The sequence below is a fragment of the Labrus bergylta genome, chromosome 18 (assembly GCF_963930695.1).
Source record: "Labrus bergylta chromosome 18, fLabBer1.1, whole genome shotgun sequence".
NCBI classification, from domain to species: domain Eukaryota; kingdom Metazoa; phylum Chordata; class Actinopteri; order Labriformes; family Labridae; genus Labrus; species Labrus bergylta.
Window position 1 is genome coordinate 16,588,136 of NC_089212.1, and position 20,223 is coordinate 16,608,358.

General features: G+C 40.8%; 1 protein-coding gene across 2 annotated transcripts; it reads left to right on the plus strand.

Moving 5' to 3' along the window:
- Positions 1-466: 466 nt before the first annotated feature.
- On the plus strand, positions 467-17,707 carry keap1a (kelch-like ECH-associated protein 1a). 2 transcript variants are annotated; one of them, XM_020652682.3, is made up of 12 exons: positions 467-845; positions 7,333-8,239; positions 9,199-9,398; positions 9,586-9,742; positions 10,308-10,400; positions 10,579-10,725; positions 10,841-10,947; positions 12,758-12,887; positions 13,160-13,356; positions 15,307-15,512; positions 15,956-16,132; positions 16,888-17,707. In XM_020652682.3, the coding sequence occupies exons 2-12, from the start codon at positions 8,027-8,029 to the stop codon at positions 17,064-17,066; spliced, it is 1,806 nt and encodes a 601-aa protein (XP_020508338.2). In that variant the 5' UTR covers positions 467-845; positions 7,333-8,026; the 3' UTR covers positions 17,067-17,707. The 2 variants fall into 2 exon arrangements, with proteins under 2 accessions (XP_020508338.2, XP_065822640.1); XM_065966568.1 differs by lacking the exon at positions 467-845 and adding an exon at positions 5,766-5,782.
- The last annotated feature ends 2,516 nt before the right edge of the window (positions 17,708-20,223 follow it).

A 20,223-nucleotide genomic window follows, 5' to 3' on the forward strand; every position in this document is an offset into this window, starting at 1 on the left:
TTAAATATCAATCCAGATCCATTATATCGCTCATAACATAATACAATCTTGGAGATTCCCAATCATGAAAAATGTCTTTGTGGACTTGTGTGCTTAGCATTTTGCAGGTTTTGTGTTGTCACCTGATCTTTTAATGATTGACTGGACTGTCTTATATCTCTATCTCCTAAAGGTTAATACAAGAAACTGACTATAGCCTACTTGAACTGTGTCACCGAATGATGTTTGCTGAATCACTGTATTTTATTTATTTATCTAATATCAATATAGTCACATGACATCGATCACTTGATATGCCTTTAGTGTCGTTTACATAATCCAGGAACAGTTCTGGTGTCATAAAAGCATTGACTGTTCCATGACAGATAGGATTATCAACCTCAGGCATGATGATTCATCGGGACAAAACTGAATCCTCCATGAATCATCGATCAAACTTCACAGGAACGGATGGATTTTCTTCTTCAGTCAATCTTCCCCGAGTGTGTGGGCGTGTGTTTTGTTTGGACGCGCACAGGGAAGACTTTCTCGACTTGACAATGCGTTGGTGTGTTTTCAGCTGTGTAACAGTTATATAACGCCTGCTTAACGCACATCCTCCCCTGGCCGAGGTTCAGTTTCAGTTTGAGGAATGCTGCTCCTGACTTGTTGCCATGTAGGTCTCTGTGCATGCGCATTACCCCTCATAGTGTAGGCTGTTTGCGAGTTTGCACAGTCATGTTGGTGTAGAACCCCCCCCACCCCTCTCTCTCTCTTTCAAACACCCAGCGGCTGGAAGTGTTACGCACCACCACGAGTGTTTTCTGTGCGGGGTTAAAACAGCTGTCGTGTAAACGCGGACTTTGGTGAGTAAATCTGAACATGTTAAAAGTTTAAAGTTTAAGTAGGCTATATTTTAACGCGCTACATGGACGCACCCTTATGTGTGGGGAAAAAAAAAAAAAAAACACAGAAAAATACTCGAACATGGTTGTCGTCGGCAGAACCCGTGACATTTGTTTTGTTACTTCTTTGCGTTTCGCCTTGATAGCAGAAGGCGATTTCTCTTTACGATACGCGAACATATCCGGAAGTTTAGAATATTGTCGACCATTCAGGTTCCTCCGCAGAGCTCAGATTCATACGAGGGGGCATAATTTGTGCTCATTCGGGCTTTTGTTGTCTGGCTGCTTTAACACATTGAGCTGAGTGACGAGTGGAGCTGACTGTGTAGGTAGTTTGGCACAGTTTAAGCTGCTTTCAGTCATTTGCGACGATATAAAAAAAAAAGTCCACTATCAAATGTTGTCATCGGTTGTCAAAGTTAGGTTTTCTATTATTGCGAGAATTTGTCGCATCCCCGCCCCCCCCACACACACACACATTATATCTCGTTTGAGTAGCTATTTGATATTCCTCAAAAACAACAATCGAGGATAACGATTTTTTTAATTATATTTTTATTTTATTTTGAAAAATGCATGAATCGATTAGGCTTACTCAAAAATGTTATAATAACAATAATAATAATAATAATAACTTTATTTATATAGCACCTTTTAAAAACACAGGTTTACAAAGTGTTACATTATTCTGCAGCTCTTGAAGTATCGTAGTAAACACATTAACAGTTGTCTTTAATACGTTTTTTAAGACTTAGTAAGGTAGTTTTTTTTTCTGCCTAAAAATACCAACCCCCAAAAAGATTCAGTTCACCATCATTTTTGGACAAATACGAGAGATGCTCGATTTTGTTAACTTTTGATTGATATTGAATTATTTTTTACTAATTGATTTTTACAACATCTGCATCACATCGTTGACCAAACTCTTAAAACTCAACCATCCTAAACACTTTGATAAACAAGCAAAAAAATAAATTAAATCTAAATATTTAATATACATTTATTTGAAATAAATAATGGTAGGCTATATGATCATAATGATATGATAAAAAAATAAAATACCCAACAAACAATTAACTGTTTTTTTAGGTAGTTGTGATGTACTTGTGTTGTCAAAATATAACAACAAACAGATTAAAACATTTAGCACACCTGACACAACAAGCACAACAACGCATGCTGTTAGCTCCATACAACATACAATTTGATAGCGATAAAGATGCATAATTTGTCAATGAACTAAATTTGGAAATATATGGTAGTATCCTTCATTATCAACGAAGAGGAGAAAATGCCTGCCTAGTGCCTTAAACCAAGGAAAGCATATTTTAATTGTTGTTTAATTGTGGGTGTGGGTGTGTGTGTGTGTCCAGACCAAAATAAACACAAGCAATAACAACAACAGCAACATGTTGCAAGAAATGCATATGTGGATGGATGTGTTGTGCTGTTCTGTTCTGTGTGTTTCCAAGCACTAATATAGGGTAATGTTTTTATAACAAAGGGATTACTGTGTTCAGTGTTGAATCAGCATTCTGCATGTTCAGGGTTTCTGACAACATCTTTACTTTGCAAGTGATACTTTAGGTCACAGTAGGCTGTGCTTGGCTGTTTCAAGATCAACACGGTGCTTTAATTTATAATTACAAAGATATTACATTGTTTACACAGTAAGACTCCCATGAAGTGTTTTCTGTTGTATAATGAAAGGGCCCTTGCCATCGTCAACCTCTGATCCCAGTCAGCTTTGGATCAGCAGTTTAAGGATGAAACAGCAGAAGAGCTTGTGTCACAGCTGTTACAAAACTTCACCAAAGACGTGTTGTCATTACACCTCAGCACTTTTTACAGAACATTTTTTAAAGGTTAATCGAGGGCATCTTTGTGAAGACGCCACAGTCCTGTACTGCGGTATATACTCTCAGGTTTATGCTGACTGCTCGGACTGATGTTCACAGACTGCTGTGCTGTGCTGTCTCCCATCTGCCGACAGTAACAGTCTGTAAATGGTTAACTCTCCTTCTTTAGCCTCCTGTTGTTGCTTCTTATATAAATCTGCCATATAGGCTAGGGCTGCGACCAATGAGAAACAAACACTCTTGATGCTAAAATCATCAATTAAACTGACTCTGTTTATTTGGGGTTTCAGAAATTTCATTTTCAGAAGCGCAAACTGTTAAAATCATCCAAAAGCTGACTCATTTTAACAAATGTAACCTCTTTAATCTGTTCTTCCTTCTCAGCTCTATAAGGTCAAACTTGACAAAACTAAACAGTTCAACAACCTGCAGTGTAGGCAGTCATGGACCTTGTCATTGCAATGATTTCATAGAGATCTAAAGCAATACTTCATACAGTAACAAGCTCTGCTCCTTTTTATTTATTGAGTAATTGACTATAACTCCCTTAAATCCTGATCAGGGGAGTAGCGTAGGCTTATATTTAAAACAACAAAGGCCCTTTATTGAACAGACGAGCTCTGCTGAATTAATAAGTCAGGCTTCCTTTCTCTCATTCCCTCCTCTAGACTGGTCCTCCCTCCTAAATGTTCCCTTAGCTTACTACAGTCATTTCCCTCCTCTCGTACATTGTTTTTCTCTCCCTCAAAACCTCTTTTTTTCCTGTATTACCCCCCCATTTCCACCTCTCACACTTTTAGTCATATGACTGACTGCAGGGTGAGAGGTGAGGGAGCTTGAGGCTGAACAGATTTGATTGTGCAACTCTGCAAAGCCTTTAGACCAAACTTTCATTAACCGTCTTGTGGCCTCTCAGTAAAACACATAACAGTCAACATTTTGGCAAAAAACGGTACCTGATGAACGCTGGCAGACAGGAAAAACAAATTAAAGTAGTTGGAGTGGTCGGAGTGGTTTTATTACGAGATGGATCAGGTATTTTTCTCTTTAATGCTTAAAACAAACCTATTGCTATTTATTCCACGGTGTAGAAAGTGACGCAGTGAAATGCAGAGATGTCATGTTTGCTTGGTTTCCAATGGCTTTGTCTTGTTGTAATGTGTTTAGAGATCTATACAAGAAATATTTGTTTCAATAATCTGCATCTCATGCCAAAGAAACCTTCTTTAAATTATTTTTAAATATTCCAAACTATTTTAGAAAAATGGACTGATCTACACTGTAAAAACAATTTCGTCACGATAACTTATAATTCATTGTCAGCTTAACTAGAAGTGTGTGTGAATGTTGTGCTAACTCAACATTTAGTGTTTATGTCATCACAGCTCATTTTCAGGTTCTTCTAACTCACACAAATGAATCAATTTGAATCAAGAATATCAGTCAAAAAGACAACAGCTAGTGGTGTGCGATATAACGATCTTAGATCATGAAGGATTTTAACGTGCTGACGATCTGCCAAAGCAGGGAGATCGTAGAACCGGGCTAATGTGTTTATTCTCTCATGCTGCAGTTTATGCTCCGACACAGACGCATCTCCCCCTCCTTTTTTGCTCCGCAGCAGAGTAAAGTCCGCAAAAACAACTCCATCCCGGTTATATGCAACTGTTGTGATATTTTTCCAAACTCACACGTGTGAGCAACAGTTAACTTATCTGCATAATTTGCACAGTTAAGGTTAGATCTTGCGACACAAGAAACCGTTTAATGAGCCGGAGAGATGTTAACAGTCTGCAGAGAGACAGACAGAGTGGAGCTCAGACAGTCAGTGAGTGATGGTGGGAGATAAAACCCCGGTGTTTAAAATGTTGCTGTTGGTGTTTTCTGCTCTCTCTCAAGTTTTTAAAAGTTATTATCAAGCCTCTCCGCCAGTAGCTCACCTGTTGTGATAACCGAACTTATAGGGATTAGGCTAAACGACGTTACACGTTGTGTGCAGCAGGCAGGTGAGAGTGAGTAACCATGGTGGCTGTCTGTCTGTCAATCAACAATGTCCCGCCCCCTCTCTGAATTAAACTCTTCTTTCAGTAAAACTCACGTGTCACAGAATGAACTATGTATTATGTTTGATTATATATAAACAGTGCGCCTCTTATACTTAGTTTTATGTTGGTCTTCAGAGGAACATAACCTTTTGGCCATAGCTGTTTTCTCCTGCTTCAGTGTCTTTCTGCTGAGCTAAGCTAACCTTTCTTGGCCGGTACTCAAATAGACACACGTGGACAGTATGAATCTTGCATTAGACACCTGACAGAAAAGCTTATTAAAAAAATATGAACCTAGTCTTTTGAAAATCCTGCACTGATATCTGATTTTATTGTATTTATGATCTATTTCTTATCGTTACTGGTCACAGGAATCAGTCAGGCTCTTTTCATTAGTTTATATTAGTCTGTATGCTAACAGCTGAGAGTATTACACTTGTACCGAGGGGCTTATTAATTGAAGGAATCTAATGAGACTCTTCATTAGCTCTTTATTGGAGACAGGTGCACCATTTCAACCTATATACAGTAATTACATTCAACTTAATTACTGAGCCTATGTTGTCTACAGTCACCTCATTAGAATGATAAAGATCTTTAAATGAAACTGTCAAAAACACATCTTCATTCACTGATACTGTTTCTTTACTCACAGTTAGTAACTCAAGAATGATTGGGGATTAATGTAGAAATGCAGTCCTTGACATCTGAGATGTTGAAATACCAAATTCTCTAACTTGTTGATTTGTTTCCTTTTAATGTAACTGCTCTGCTTTTTCATCCGAGTCATGTCACAGTCATGTATTTGTTCTTTCATTTAGCTAGATGGTCAAACTGGTTCAGTTAATATTCAAATGAGCTGGAATGGTGACTCCTGCCTGCTCCGTCATGAGGGAGTGGTTTTGCTACATGCACAGAAGTTAAGTGTGGACATAGAAGTAGTAAGAATTAAGGAAACATTGGAGTGTTTGGTCCGAGGCAGCTTCTGAGTCAGGTAGGACTTAATTCATGCCTCTTGTTGCTTTAAGTACTTTGAACGTGTGCTCTCTTGATGTTTATCAGCTGGCTGCCGTCTCATTCCCTTCTCTCTACCTCAGACTGTGAGTGTCATTTAAATCAGACTTTTGTTTGGCAAATCTTTTGAAGAAATAATGTCAATTTAAGAGCTTTAAAGTGTCAATTTCATGTTTTAAAGCACATTTTTGAAAGGTAACAAACCAACCCAATGTTTGATGTCCTGTCACCTGAGGCAGTAACTGCAGTAACTTTTCATTACGGATTTAAAAACCAAAAATGGGTTGAGACAATTTCTCAACTTTCCCAGCTTGATCTTTTTCCATTTCCTTTGTACTTAACTAAAAGTTAAGAAACAGTACTGTAAGAATCCAAATCAAACTTGTGACCCTATCTCAGATGAATAATTACACGGTATTATTGGTAAGAAGCCTAGACTGTATTAAACATAGAGTAGTAGGTTTCTGAGGAGTTGTTGTGAAGCCGAACGATGGTGGTTGCCATATTGGAAATGCTATCTCGACCGTCTGTTAATCTCGGACAACAGGCAAAGAGACAGAGCTGAGGCGGGCCTTAAGCCTCTCATGACGTGTCCACCTTTCAACTCGGCCACACCCCTAATTATTATTTGTAAGCCTTTATTTAGAGATTGGATAGTGGATAGCCTTTTTTGGCGTTTTTTGCACTTGTACGTCGGCTTCATTTTTTCAACACCAGAGGTTGCTGCTCAGTAAGTTAGCAGGTTTTATTATTAACTTGTCCAACAGAGAGAATGCTTGCAAGCAAACTGGTTCATATATAACCGATTCTACCGGTCGAAAAGCCTCTGCATTTTTCTAAAAAGCTCCACAACCAGAAACATGGTAAAACTAGGATAAATATTGAAGATGCTTTTGAAAAATGGAGAGAGGTTAGACCGAAGTTTAGCTGGCTAAACACTGAAGCTTCAGTGTCTGTGACATGGCAACCATTGTGCACATCAACTCTAGTGAAGAGGGGAGACAGCGCTCTCCAGAGTTTTGTATTTGGACCGAAGAACTCATTTTAAACGCTACATGTCAGAGTTACATATTGCTCCTTTAAGTCCCACAGCTCTGTCCATGGAGTGATTGCCCTGTTTCCTTAGAGGCGACACCCAGTAGCAGACAGGATTGCATACTGGAAGTGAGAATAGAGGAAACCAATACAAATACTCATTGTGGCGTTATGTTACAGCTTATTCTTTCTCCAGTGAATACTACCTCATGATAACAAGGTTATCCTTACATAGCGAGCCTCCAAGCTAAAAAAGATCTATTCAAACAGCTCATTAGCCACGAGCTTTGGGGAAACCTGTAGCATAAAGCAGAGATGTTTTGTCTTTTCTATTTCAGATGCAAGGAAGTGAAACTTGACTGTGACACACACGCACACACATCCGCACGCCAGTGAAAAATAAAATATTCACATGTTGCCATAAAAAAATGTTTTAATCCACTAAAAGTCTGTAAAGAATATCAACTTAATATTTTTCTCTTTTCTTTTTTGAAGGATAAGCATCAAGAAAGGAAGCAGTCAAAGAACATTCCTGCCAGGAATACATCACATTGTGCTCTTACACACACATGCCAACCACTTCCTCTTTTCCTGTGACTCTCTAAAGTGCAGAGGACTCTGACATTTCAGAATGGATTACTTTCAAAACCCTGAAACCCGTCGACACTGGACAGACAACCATTCAACGCTCATGGTTTGACCCGTGCCGCGCGGGGAACTGTCTAATCCTGATTCAAACGGCATGAAGGCAGCCATGTTGGAACCTGGATCTGTGGACGGGGGACGAATCAGCAAGGTTTTTTATCGACTATATTTCTGCAGACAAACACGTGAGCTGGACATATTATATGTTGCATCTGGCTTTGTCACTGGACTATTTGCTCTGCCAGCTAGCTGTGAGTGGGATCACAGACAAATAGTACCATTAAACTGTTCTCTTCCCTAATTTCTTGGGAAATGTGGTGTTGTTGTTGAAAATATTTTTGAGTTAAAATTGAGAAGAAATGGAGGAGCTAAGGACATATGCACATTGTAGCTTTTACATAAACAATTTAAAGACCAAAGGAGTTTCCTCTTAAAAATCCTTACTCCAATGGGATAAGTGGTAAACACATATTGAACTATAAAGGACTTATATCTAAAAAAGGCTGATCCCGAAAGAAGAGTACTCCGCCACCTCTCTCCCAGGATGCATTGCCAATTGAGGAAGAAGCGCCCCACGCGTGACTCAGATTTCTCAGCCATCGCGGTGCCCTCCATGCATGGCTCCGGCTATCTTGACTACACGGTCGAGACTCACGCTTCCAGATCCCTCCGAGTGATGGAGGAGTTCCGACAGCATGAGATGTTGTGTGATCTGGTGCTACATGTGACACACAAGGATCGGACGGTGGACTTCAAGGTGAGACACCCTCAAGAAACAGATCAGAGCTCGGCTTTTGTTTCATCTTTTACTCTACAAAGTTAGAAGGTTAGCAGACAATTTGCTTATGTGGAGATATTAAAAGTAGATGGGAAACTAGTAGAAAATCTTGACACTAGTTAATTACTTATCTTCTTCTACTAACAATCTGGATGTATTTTTAAACTATATAATCGAACTGATACAAAATGATTAAACTTTATACATTTCCATTGCACCCAATTACACCCTATGGTCTAAGACATGCATTTAAGGATGATATAGCATTGCCTAGCTTTTGTTAACCTTGTCTTGGCGGCTGAGATGCTTAAAAAGTTGCTATGACTTCTACAGTATACAGTGCAAGGACATCATTATTAATTTAAAGTTGACCTATTATGCTGATTCCCATTTTTAAAACTTACATATAGTGTTACAATGCTGGACGACCATACTAAATGTGGGCGACGTTTCAGATCGTGAGGTGAATCCGAGATGAAACCACACACTTTACGAGACTCTGTAAAAGCCACAGAAAACTTCTTACATACGCTGTCTTCTCCAAGCACCTGAGAGCAGCCCTCCCCTGGCAGCCCTGCAGCGATCTTCCCATATAGGATGTATTATAGAATGGACACAGCATCGGAAGCGGAGCCCCGTTCATTTGTGCATGACGCAGTCTAAAAGTACCAGCATCTTCTGCGTTACTTGGAGTCATTTACCATTGAGCATGATCACTTGGCGTCCCAGTCCCGTAACTCTGATCTGCCATCATAATGTCACCTGAAATATCTCTAATTTCTTCTTTGATTGCATTTGACAACTTTTAGGTCCTACATTATAAAAGGCGTTATTTTAGTGTTCGTATTGGGACGTTCATGTACCTCCAAAAAAAAAAAAGAATCCCCTGATTTATAAACGTCTCTTTCTAATAAATAAATCAATGTCTCTTATTCCAGGTGCATAGGGTGGTCCTGGCCTCCTGCAGCCCTTACTTCAGAGCCATGTTTACCAGCAGCTTCAAAGAGTGTCGAGCCTCCGAGGTCACACTGCGCGATGTCTGCCCCCAGGTGGTTGGAAGACTCATTGACTTTGCATACACTGGCAACATCACCGTGGGAGAGAAGTGTGTGTTGCATGTTCTTTTGGCTGCAATGAGGTAAACATCCAGTGTTGAAAGATATTTGGTAGAAATAATATACCCGAGTATGATGTGATTTGATTGTAATGAGAGGATCTCTGAGCTTGTAATGCAAGACAAATTTCTGTGCAAACAGACAATAAAGTCTTATCTTATCTTATCTTAACTTATGTTTTAACCCTTTCTTTTCTTTTTTTTATAAAAGGTATCAAATGGAGGATGTATCCAAGGCATGCTGTGATTTTCTCATTAAGCACCTCGAGTCTGCTAATGTCATCGGCATCGCTCGCTTTGCTGAGGAGATCGGCTGCACAGAGCTGCAACTGCGAAGTCGAGAGTATATCAACACACACTTCAATGAGGTGAGATGCAAAAAAAGAACTAATCAAGTCCACCAATTTGGAAATGCTTATGTGAACTACAGGCGATATCTTGAGCGGAAGCTGAGTTTGTTTTTTTTTCTCACATGATAAAAATGCCTGCACTTTAAAGGTGGGAGTTGAACCTGCAGCCTCTCTATAAAGTATGCATGCTTTATGCACCGAGCTAATCCCTGTAAAAGGCTTTGATTGACACAAGTCAGAAAAAGACACATCAGTCTGAATATGTCTGTAATGATAGACACGTATAAGTCAGATCATGCTGTCTGATATGATGCACATGGCCCAGCTATGAAATCTGGACATCACATTACATTACAGCTGCTAACTGAATTTACTGTCTCAAGGACTGTTTTTTGTTGCATACAAGTGTCAATAACAAAACATGTTCATATTCACATCATTTGTTTTTTATTATTTAAAATTCATTGTTACATTTCTCTGTGTCCGGACCTCTCATCTGTAATGTCTAACTCTAACATTAATGTAAATGTGCAATAGTCAGAAAGCCTTTATCTGACTGTACTGTGGTGTATTGTTTTCCTAGGTGACCAAAGAAGATGAGTTCTTCAGCCTCTCTCACTGCCAGCTGCTTGAGCTCATCAGTCAGGACAGTCTCAAGGTGCTCTGCGAGTCTGAGGTGTGTGGCATGAAGCAGACTAATTGAAACATGACCGAAAAGGAATGCTAGAAATGCTATGTTGAAACTTGTCATTTTCAAGTTTCAACATAGGTTAAAAATGGAAGACATACTACTTGTCAAAGAGAATATCTGTATGTGCATAACAAACTTCACTGCTATGTCTGAATGCTGTCAGGTGTATAAGGCGTGTACGGACTGGGTCCGCTGGGATACGGAGGGTCGAGCTCAATATCTTCATGCCCTCCTGAATGCCGTTCATATCTACGCCCTGCCTCCAAAGTTCCTGAAGAACCAGCTTCTTTCTTGCCCCATCCTCAGCAAGGTGAAACACAGTCAAGCTTTATGTTTTTGGTCACAAAAAGCATTAAGTGTTCTTTTACTAATAACAAAAAAATAAATATTCATTGTTAATTTTCTGCACTTTCTTTTAACTCCAGGCCAACTCCTGTAAGGACTTCCTGTCTAAAATCTTCCAGGATATGACTCTGAGGAAGCTGCCTCCTGCTCCAAACCGAGGAACTCAACTCATCTATGTGGCTGGCGGGTAGTTATCTCATTAGTCGTATTTATAACATGTATCCCCCCACGATCAATGGCTACCCATTTATTGTAAGCGAAACGTTAAAACAAACTTTATGGGACCTGTTTTTGAAATATTTATCAGTGAGGGATAATGAGATTTGTGCTGGTTAGTTTAATGCTCTGATGTCCATACACATAAATGGTTAAGCTATGTTCACAGCACCACTAATAAAACACAGCATTTGCGTTTTTCCTACAAAAGAAACATGGCAGTGACTTGCCCTGTTTTTGGTGTCATGTCAAAATCAAAGCATCTAAGCCCTCCAGAAATTGTCCCTACCTGCCACCCAGTGGCTGAAAGCAGGCCAACCACTGCACGTTTACAAAGGTTCCCTGCTTCTTGGGAGTGACCCTACTATTTTAAGTCTTTTATTTAGAGTGGGATTCTGTTCATCAACATACCGTCTGCCATAAGTCAAGGATGTTTTTTTATCCAGAGCCAGCTTTGAACTGACATTAATATGTGTCACTTGTACACTTTTGATTTTGACTACAGAAAATTTGAATTGTGCTTAACTAAAAATGTACGGAAGCCCCAAGCAGAGATGCATCCATACATTGTATGTACTCTGTTGTTGTGATTAGGAGTAATATCATATTGTTTTCCTGTCTGCTTGACTTACTTAGTTCATATCTCCAGAGTTGCTAAAGCACAAAGCAAACACAGAAATCGGTGTAACTTCCCTCATTATTGTGGGATATGGCAGCATGGCATGTTGTGGTCTGGCCTATCAGAGTGACCAGTCTAATGTCTTCTAGATCACTAAAAATAATCCTGTTATCAAGAGAAAACATGCTTTGTTATCTGGTATCTGTTACGGTGGGAAAAAACAGCCTTTTTATCTTAAGACAAATCAGTCAAGATCTCAAGAAAACAGCTGAAATGACCTTGTCATCAAAGGAAAATATGCGTTGTGTCTGTGGATTGCGATATTAATAAGTTGAGATCTTGAAAAAAGTCATTAGTCATTATTAGGGTTGGATTTTTGGGGCCGATACCAATATTACTGAGAGAAAAATTCTGATACAGATATATCGGCTGATATCTTTCTTAGATCTAATTGATCTTCAATCTTTAAATATAGATATGGATACACACATTTATAACTTTGATCCCTCAAATGCAGTAATCACACACTTGTGGAAAACATATATTATGAAGACAAGATGATCACTCAACTAGAAAGTAACTGCATGTACGTGCATCACCGCTTGACTCTCTGGAGAGTGATAATGCTTGTTGTAATCCATAAATCACACACTGCTGCTGAAAGTGATCTGCTATTTTAATACAATAAAACTCAAATAAAATGATATACGACTGGTGAATAAATCTAGTATTATCGGCACATATCAGAAAATTAGCCGATACAGATTGTCACTTGATTAGCTAATATCGGCCAATATTATCAGCCGGCCGATAAATCGATCGGGCTCTACTCATAACAGGAGAAGGCTTAGGGGTTGGTCCTGTTATCTTTTTTCGGCAGGAGGGTGTTTGGACCTGTGAAAGCGGCGTAACACATTTAGATAATTCAGTATTAGTAAGCATAGATGTAAACAGAATGTGCAGTGGACTTCTAAAAGGGACAGGAGTCTTCAGTTTCACATGAACACATTTTTGCTGCTGAATTTCAAGCCCCTCTGACTGCATATTAAGTGATTTAGCTTTTCCTCACCGTGTACTCTATATGTGTTCTTTTTAAAGAATGCATGTCAAATCAAGAGAACATTAAGTGTAACGTACATACCGTTTGCTCATCTCTGTGCAGATACCAGCAGCATTCACTGGCCTCCATGGACGCTTATGATCCCAGGAGGAATGTCTGGCTGAAACTGGCTGACATGGGGTCTCCATGCAGTGGCCTGGGAGCCTGTGCGCTGTTTGGACTGCTCTACACTGTAGGTTACACAAGTGATGTAATACAACCAAAGAAATGTCATTATTACGGTCCTGAATGGCTCTAAAAGACTGGAAAAAGATCGCAAATCCACCAGAACAGCACTTTCCTTTGAATATTTGACATTTGATGTAGTTATCATTTCCCCCGCTTTCTCTTTCTCACTTGTCTGCTTCTGCCTGGCAGTCCAGCGTGGCCGTGTGTTTTGTTTTGAGACATTTCAAAACATCAGCATAATCTCTGCTCTAAATCCTTCTCGTGCTGTAAATCCAGGTTGGGGGCAGGAACCTTTCGCTTCAAACCAACACTGAGTCAAGCTCTCTGTGCTGCTACAACCCGATGACCAACCAGTGGAGCCAGCGAGCCTCCCTCAACATCCCCAGGAACAGGGTCGGCGTGGGAGTGGTGGACAGCTGCATCTACGCCGTCGGAGGCTCCCAGGGCTCCACGCATCACAACACGGTGGAGAGGTGAGGCTTTGCCGAGGCGTGTGTCTGTGTGTCTGCGTGTGAGGAGTTCTTTACTCAACCAGACACTCCAGAAGTAATTTGACTGAATAACATCGTATTCAGTAGGATGAATGTAATGAGTACAGATCTCCCTCCCTGCATTTACCTGAGCGTAACTTTGCATAATGGCACGAGAGGGCTGAAGTGAAAAGCTTCCATTCAACTTGCAGAGCAGTCGAGACGTTTGCAGGTTTTCCTCTTAACCTAATTAGACAACAACAACACACGCTGCTCTAAAATATGTTGAAACACACATCCCAAGAATGTCGATCCCCTTGGGAGTGCTTTTCTCCCGCTGCGGTCAAGGAGGAGTTTTACCTAATATGCTTTAAAATCAGTTTTAATCAAATAAATTCAAACAATATACTGATCGCTTTCTTCACTTCATATTAGAATTACCATCCTTCAAATGTAACCTCAGTCCTTTACTTGTATTTAACGGTATAGATGCTATACACAAGAGGATTATTTTTATTATTAGAAGTCACTTTGAAGTCTTTTCATGAGAAGCTGCTGAATATAAAGAAAGCTGATCAAAGTATTGAGATGGAAATTCAACGCGAAACACGTCAGAGGAGATGAGAGCAGTTTACGGCAACAACTGTTGGCAGAAACATCTCCTGAGGTTTTCCTAATTTAATCCAAGCAACATGTAAGAGATTCAACAGGAAGTGACGGCCTCTTCTGCTTTTTCTTCTAATATACAGTTTTATATTTTATCGTTGGAATTTGCCTCGCGGTGGTTTCACGGTTTATAGCGCACCCTTGGGTCTCCACACAGTGACCCATGAAGTGACATGCTCAAGGGCACCCTGCCAGGGTTTTACACCTTCCTATCATCAGTGTAGAGTGTGACTACACCTCAACACACAATCATTTTAATCATTAACCAGACAGATAACAACCTGCCTTATCTGGTGAGCCTTTATTTGCTTTGAACAATCGAACAAGAGGTTTTCATTTGCTTCCTCGTGAAGATGTATCTCTGTGTAAAACATGGATCTACAGCTAAAAGAAAACTAGATTAGATGAGCATAGCTTAGCATAAAAACAAAGGCCAAACGAGTCAGGCTGACTCTGTCCAAAGGTAGTAAATACAAATGCCAGGAACACATGTGGTATTTCCTTTATTTAAGCTGCACAAAAACACTGAAGTGTACAAAATGTTCCGTTCCGGGTAGGTCGAGCCCACGGGGCAAATTGTGTTCCAACATAAAACCGTATTTTTTTTAAATAGGTTTCAGAGCCCTGTTTTTGAGCGGATTGAAAGGAGACTTAGAGTTTGTGAGCTTCAGATTTCTGGTTGGCAGATTTTTTATTTTTTTTTGTAACCTTTAGGCACGTTGGTTACCGGCTACCTTCAGTCTGCTATACTAAGTTAAGCTAAGCTAAGCTAATTTAAGTGAAGCAAAGCTAACGGTCTCCATGCTATAGCTTAATTGACGGATATGAAAATGGCATCGCTCTTGTCATCTGACTCTCAGTAAGAAAGTGAAAAAAACATCTTAAATATGAAATCTACCTCACAGTTTGATAGGACTTACTTGACCTTACACCTTTAAAACGTCCAAGGCGTTATGGGCCCAGGGTAAAAACTTAACCTACTAAGTATTTATCAGCTGTTGGACTACAGTATAATGTAGTCTTCTCTCAGCCGTGGCACGGTCTCTTTGGCTTCAAATTAAAGCTCGTCAATAGTTGCCAAACATGGTTGCCAGCTTATCCTAATCCACTTAAAATTGACCGGCTCGTGTAGATTGAGAAGGTTGCTCACACGGCCGCTGCCCTCTGAATGCTGTAGAGTTTGCAGTGGTCATACTCTCCCCTTCGGTTGTTTTAACTGACTAATAAGAAAAAGTTACTTCGACATGTCTGTGGTTTATCACTTCATTGACTCAGTTATGTTTGCAGATGGGACCCCGAGTCTAACCGCTGGTCCTTTGTGTGCCCGATGTCTGTGGCTCGCCTGGGTGCTGGAGTGGCGGCCTGTGGGGGGGCCCTATATGTGGTGGGGGGATACGACGGGCAGAACCGCTGGAACACTGCTGAGAAATACCAGCCTGACACCAACACGTGGCACCAGCTGGCACCCATGAGCACTATACGCAGTGGACTAGGTGAGGGTGTGTGTGTGTGTGTGTGCACTCCTGTCTGTATTATAAGAACAACTTTAGGACTTGATGTTTCCACTTCTTTAGGATGATTTGGAAAATAATTTTCAGTTTCTTATGATCTGTGAATTAATTAATGTTTTCTCTCTAAACATCTAAATGGGTGCGTTCTGTCGTCCTACTAACTGCATCCACTAAATCAGCACATCTTGAAACTTACTGATAAACATTTTATTCATGGAGTCGCCACTGCACCCAGCCAAGACATAGTACTGCTGAAAATACATTTTATTTTGTTGTCTTTATATGTCTTTAGAGTCAGATACTATAACCTCAGACAGAAAGGTCAAAACCCCTGTTTTTATTCTTTATGCTAAGCATAGCAACATGACTGCTGTTTCCACTAACATTTCTTTTATACTTAGTTTTTTTTTTGTCTGTCTCTACAGGATTGGTGTGTGTGAACTCCTACCTGTACGCAGTAGGAGGGTACGACGGGCAGAACCAGCTGTGCACTGTTGAGCGCTACAATATAGCCAGGAACCAGTGGGAGCCCAGGGCCTCCATGCAGTACTGCCGCAGTGCTCATGGAGTCACCGTCCACCAGGGCTGCATCTTTGTCCTGGGTCAGTCAAGTCATTATTTTTTTAAATGTCGGCTCAGGGCCCAGGTGGCTTGTGGTTAGGTCGCACCTCATGTTACACTACAGAGTCCTCCAAGTGGGCAGCCTGCGTTCAAATCCGATCCTCAGTTTTTCATTCCCAACTCTCTCCCCAATTTCCTACTCTATCCAATGTCCTCTCAAACAAAGTCATAAATGCCCAAAAATAAAACTTTAAAGAAAAAAGAAGGCTCAAACATAAATTAAATATAAGGCCACACATATTATGAAAAATAAAGTTTAACATGATTTTCAAAGACTAAAATTTGGCCCTGGCCTGTCGACAAACCAGTTATGAGAGAAGTCCATCCTCTCCGTCTTTTGCCTGCTCCAATTCTCAGAAAATGTGTGCTCAAACAGGCCGTTCGGAGATTTTCCCTTCATGACATCACAAAGGGCAGTAACCCCTCCCCCAGGTGGGTGACACTCCCACAACTAGGTGTTTATTCTGCCCTCGGAGTCTGCCTTCTCACCTTACACGATTGGGCATGGTGCAAAAAAAGCCCGAGCCACACAAGCCCTTCCAGAGAGGGGGGCGTGGTCGAACACAGCTCATTGCATTTAAAGCTACAGAAACAGCCTGTGGTTAATTAAACTCAAATGATTAATAGAAAGTTCAATTAGCCTTTTGAAAAATGACTATACCAATCCATTTTCTAAATAGATATATTTAATGGATCAAACACAGAATGATTTAAGTTTTGTTGTGTGTCTATCCAGGAGGTTTTAACCAGCACGGCTTCCTGTCCAGCGTTGAGTGTTACAGTCCCGAGACGAATGAATGGACGCGTGTCACAGACATGCCTGTCGGACGCAGCGGTATGGGTGTCGCTGTTACCATGGAGCCCTGTCCTGGCAGCCTGCCAGAACAAGAGGAGGACGAGGACGGAGCCACATAGGAAGAAATCTGCTCAAAAGTCAGTTTTTAAAAAAAAAAAACGGTCGTAAGTGGTGCTGCTTTTCATCAGAAGGGTATTTTAGTGCATTGAGAAATAAATTAAAAAAAAATCACTAAAATATCAAAACTTGAACTTGGATCCCATTTGAATCTCACTTCGGAGTCCTCTAACAACAGTTTGTATGAACCCAGATGACGAGAAAGGATCAGATCTCTACATGGGCTGTGGAACAAACTATGCAACAACAAAGACAAAAACTGGAAGCAAGACGGTAACTTTCCAATGGAAAACGGTGCTATTGCAGAAATCTGAAAAACTGGTACTATTTAAAAGAAAAAAGTTCTAATTTTATTCCACAGCTGTATGTAATCTTAAGTGTTCAGTTTTAATTTTACACATTGAACTTTAAAAGACATCCAGTGTTGTAAAATTTAATTCTTCTCCGTGTTCTATGTCTACCTCTGTCCGTGTCTGAATTAGCACTTTTCGAATGTGTTCATTCATTATATTGTGCCAATGGAGTTTCACTCAAAACTGCCATTTTTTTCTTTCAATGTCATTGATTTTATTTTATTTTTTTCACGAGTGCACGCACTGTATTAAGTATTTTATGTTTCGAAAAATAAAGTTAATCAAGTGTGTTAATGATAAAAAGTTGATTTTTTTTGTGCATGTTTATCGGTGTGCTCTCATTTTTCCTCATGAACACTTTTGATAGTTTTGTTTGTTTGTGTTCTTTCTCACCTCTTGTGATGTCAGGGATTAGGAACCAGCCACAGATGTGCTTTGTTCATGTATGCAACAGCTCATGCACTGCCACTAGATGGTGGAATAAGTCCAAAAACAGATTTATGCCTCAACATGACGATGTTTTTTTTTTTGTTTTTCTTTGTTAAAAAAAAAAAAAAAAAAAAAAAATCAAGAGAACTCCAGCAACACTGGCAGTAAAAGAAAAAGGCCTCCAAATTTGCTCACTAAAGCATAATAATTGATTAGATCTGTTTGGGTACAGAATGCTTGTCCAGAGAGTGATTAAAGATTTAACGTCAGTCTTCATTCCAGCAGTCCTGGAGAAACACAGAGGAGACTGGAGTCACTATCGTTAGTCACAAACTGCATGCATCACTTGTGTGTTTACTAATCTCTCTCTCTCTCTCTCTCTCTCTCTCACTCTCTCTCACTCTCTCTCTCTCTGTCTCTCTCTGCACTGCTGTTCTCCATCTCCTCCATGGCTCAACTGCAATTATCCCAGCAGGACGCCAAAGAAGACAGAGCCATTATTCAAATTCAGAGCCCTGAGTTGCCTCATCATGTCGTGATTTCTGACAGAGAGGAGAGTAGCGGAGAAGAAAGAAATGTTTGCTTTCTGGCTTTTAGAATAATACACAGGCACTTGATGGTGGTCATATGTTTGTCTCCCTTTTAAAGGAGCTCAGATTTCAAACTCCAGGACATAAAGTGCGGGTGTGTTCATTATTGACAGAGCAACCTGTTGGGCGATGATGATAGAATAGGAGATGTTGCAGAACAGAGCTCTGGTTGTGTGCGTTGAAGGCCCCCGGAGACAAAACGAGGGCTCTTACTCACTACTCAAGAGCCGAAAAAAACGAGAGCAAGTGACTCACACGGCGGACGCATGACGCAAGTATCGCACGCGTCTGCACGCGGATGCGCAAATACTTGTGTGTCCGTACACAAACCCATTTGTTCATGCGAGTGTGCACTGGAGACAAAGCCGACTGTCTTTCATTCACGGGCTCTGGAAACAGATTTGCCACTGCCTTCATTGTCTCGAGAGAGAGAGAGAGAGAGAGGAGTACAGAAAGAGATGTAGCACTGTACAGCGCAGAGATTCGCCTTCCGTAGAGAATCAGTGGTAGAAAATCAGCACACGTGCAGATGTAGCTTTTGTACAAGTACATCTTTTCCATGCTTGCTGCACTAACGCTGAGCAGTTACACAACCCCGGATGGAGCTGTTGGAGGAGAGAGAGCGGTCCTGTGACGGAGCAGAAGAGGTGCAGGGGCGTAGAAACGCTCCTTCCCGTCTATGAAATCTCTTTTTTTTTTTTGGTTATTCTCCTTTCGTTGGAACACTTCCACTTAAGCATCTTGGTGCACGGTGTTTCTCATGTTTGGGCCTGAGATTTGAAAGTGCCCAAAATACTTCTGCATGTGTACTGACAAGAACTAGGTAGAGATCATATTTCTCCAGCATTAGCTGCTCTGCACTGGCTCCCCATAAATTCTAAAATCCTTCTTCTCACTGACAAGGCTCTCAATATTCAGTCACCATCACGTCTTATAGACTTTATCATGGCCTGTTACCTCTCTTGAACATTATGCTCCCAGAATGCCCTCATGTGGTACCTCGAGTCTCTAAAGTAGTATGGGAGGTAGAGCCATCATTATTAAACCCTTCTCCTGTTGAATTATCAGGTCTGGAGGCCTGGACGCCCTGCCTTGGACCAGCCTCTTGTTATGCTTGCTATAGGCTTAGACTGCCGAGGCACTCGTCACACCAAGCTTCTGTCGCTCCCTTCCTCTCTCTATTTGTATCCATCCATATCCAATACATGCATGTTAGTAACGTCATATCTTCCCTGACGTTGTTGTGCTCTCTTGTTTGAAGCTGATCTAACCATTAATCATTACATAACACGACTGCAAACTATGCCGCGTATTGAAAAGTTCACGTCAGGATTAAAGAGTCTGCAGGAGCTTAGAAATACTGTAAGGGACTAACAATATGTTGTAACACAGAGCTATCAAGTCTGCACAAGTCTTTTCACAGGGTGGAGGGGGCCTGACGGGGCCGAAGCTGCCTATTCTATCAGTTAGAATTACAATAAAGCTTATCCTGTTGGATGTGGCTTATTCTGCCTTATTCAGGTCTGTATGCGGGGCGGGAGGTTGAATCCAGCCTCTATAGGATCTAAAGAGGTGGGGGGGGGGGGGGGGGGGGGGGGGGGGGGGGGGGGGGGCTTTAATGCCCTATAGCCAGATTTGTGTAGGTGTGACCTTGGGAAGTGATGACCTCATCAACATCCATGCCTGCAAAGCTAATCTGTTACATTCTGAAGGATGCTCCTGCGATGGAGCCACCCATGAAGGTGACATTGGTGAATGGTGCTGGTGGCGTTGGAAACACACCCTTC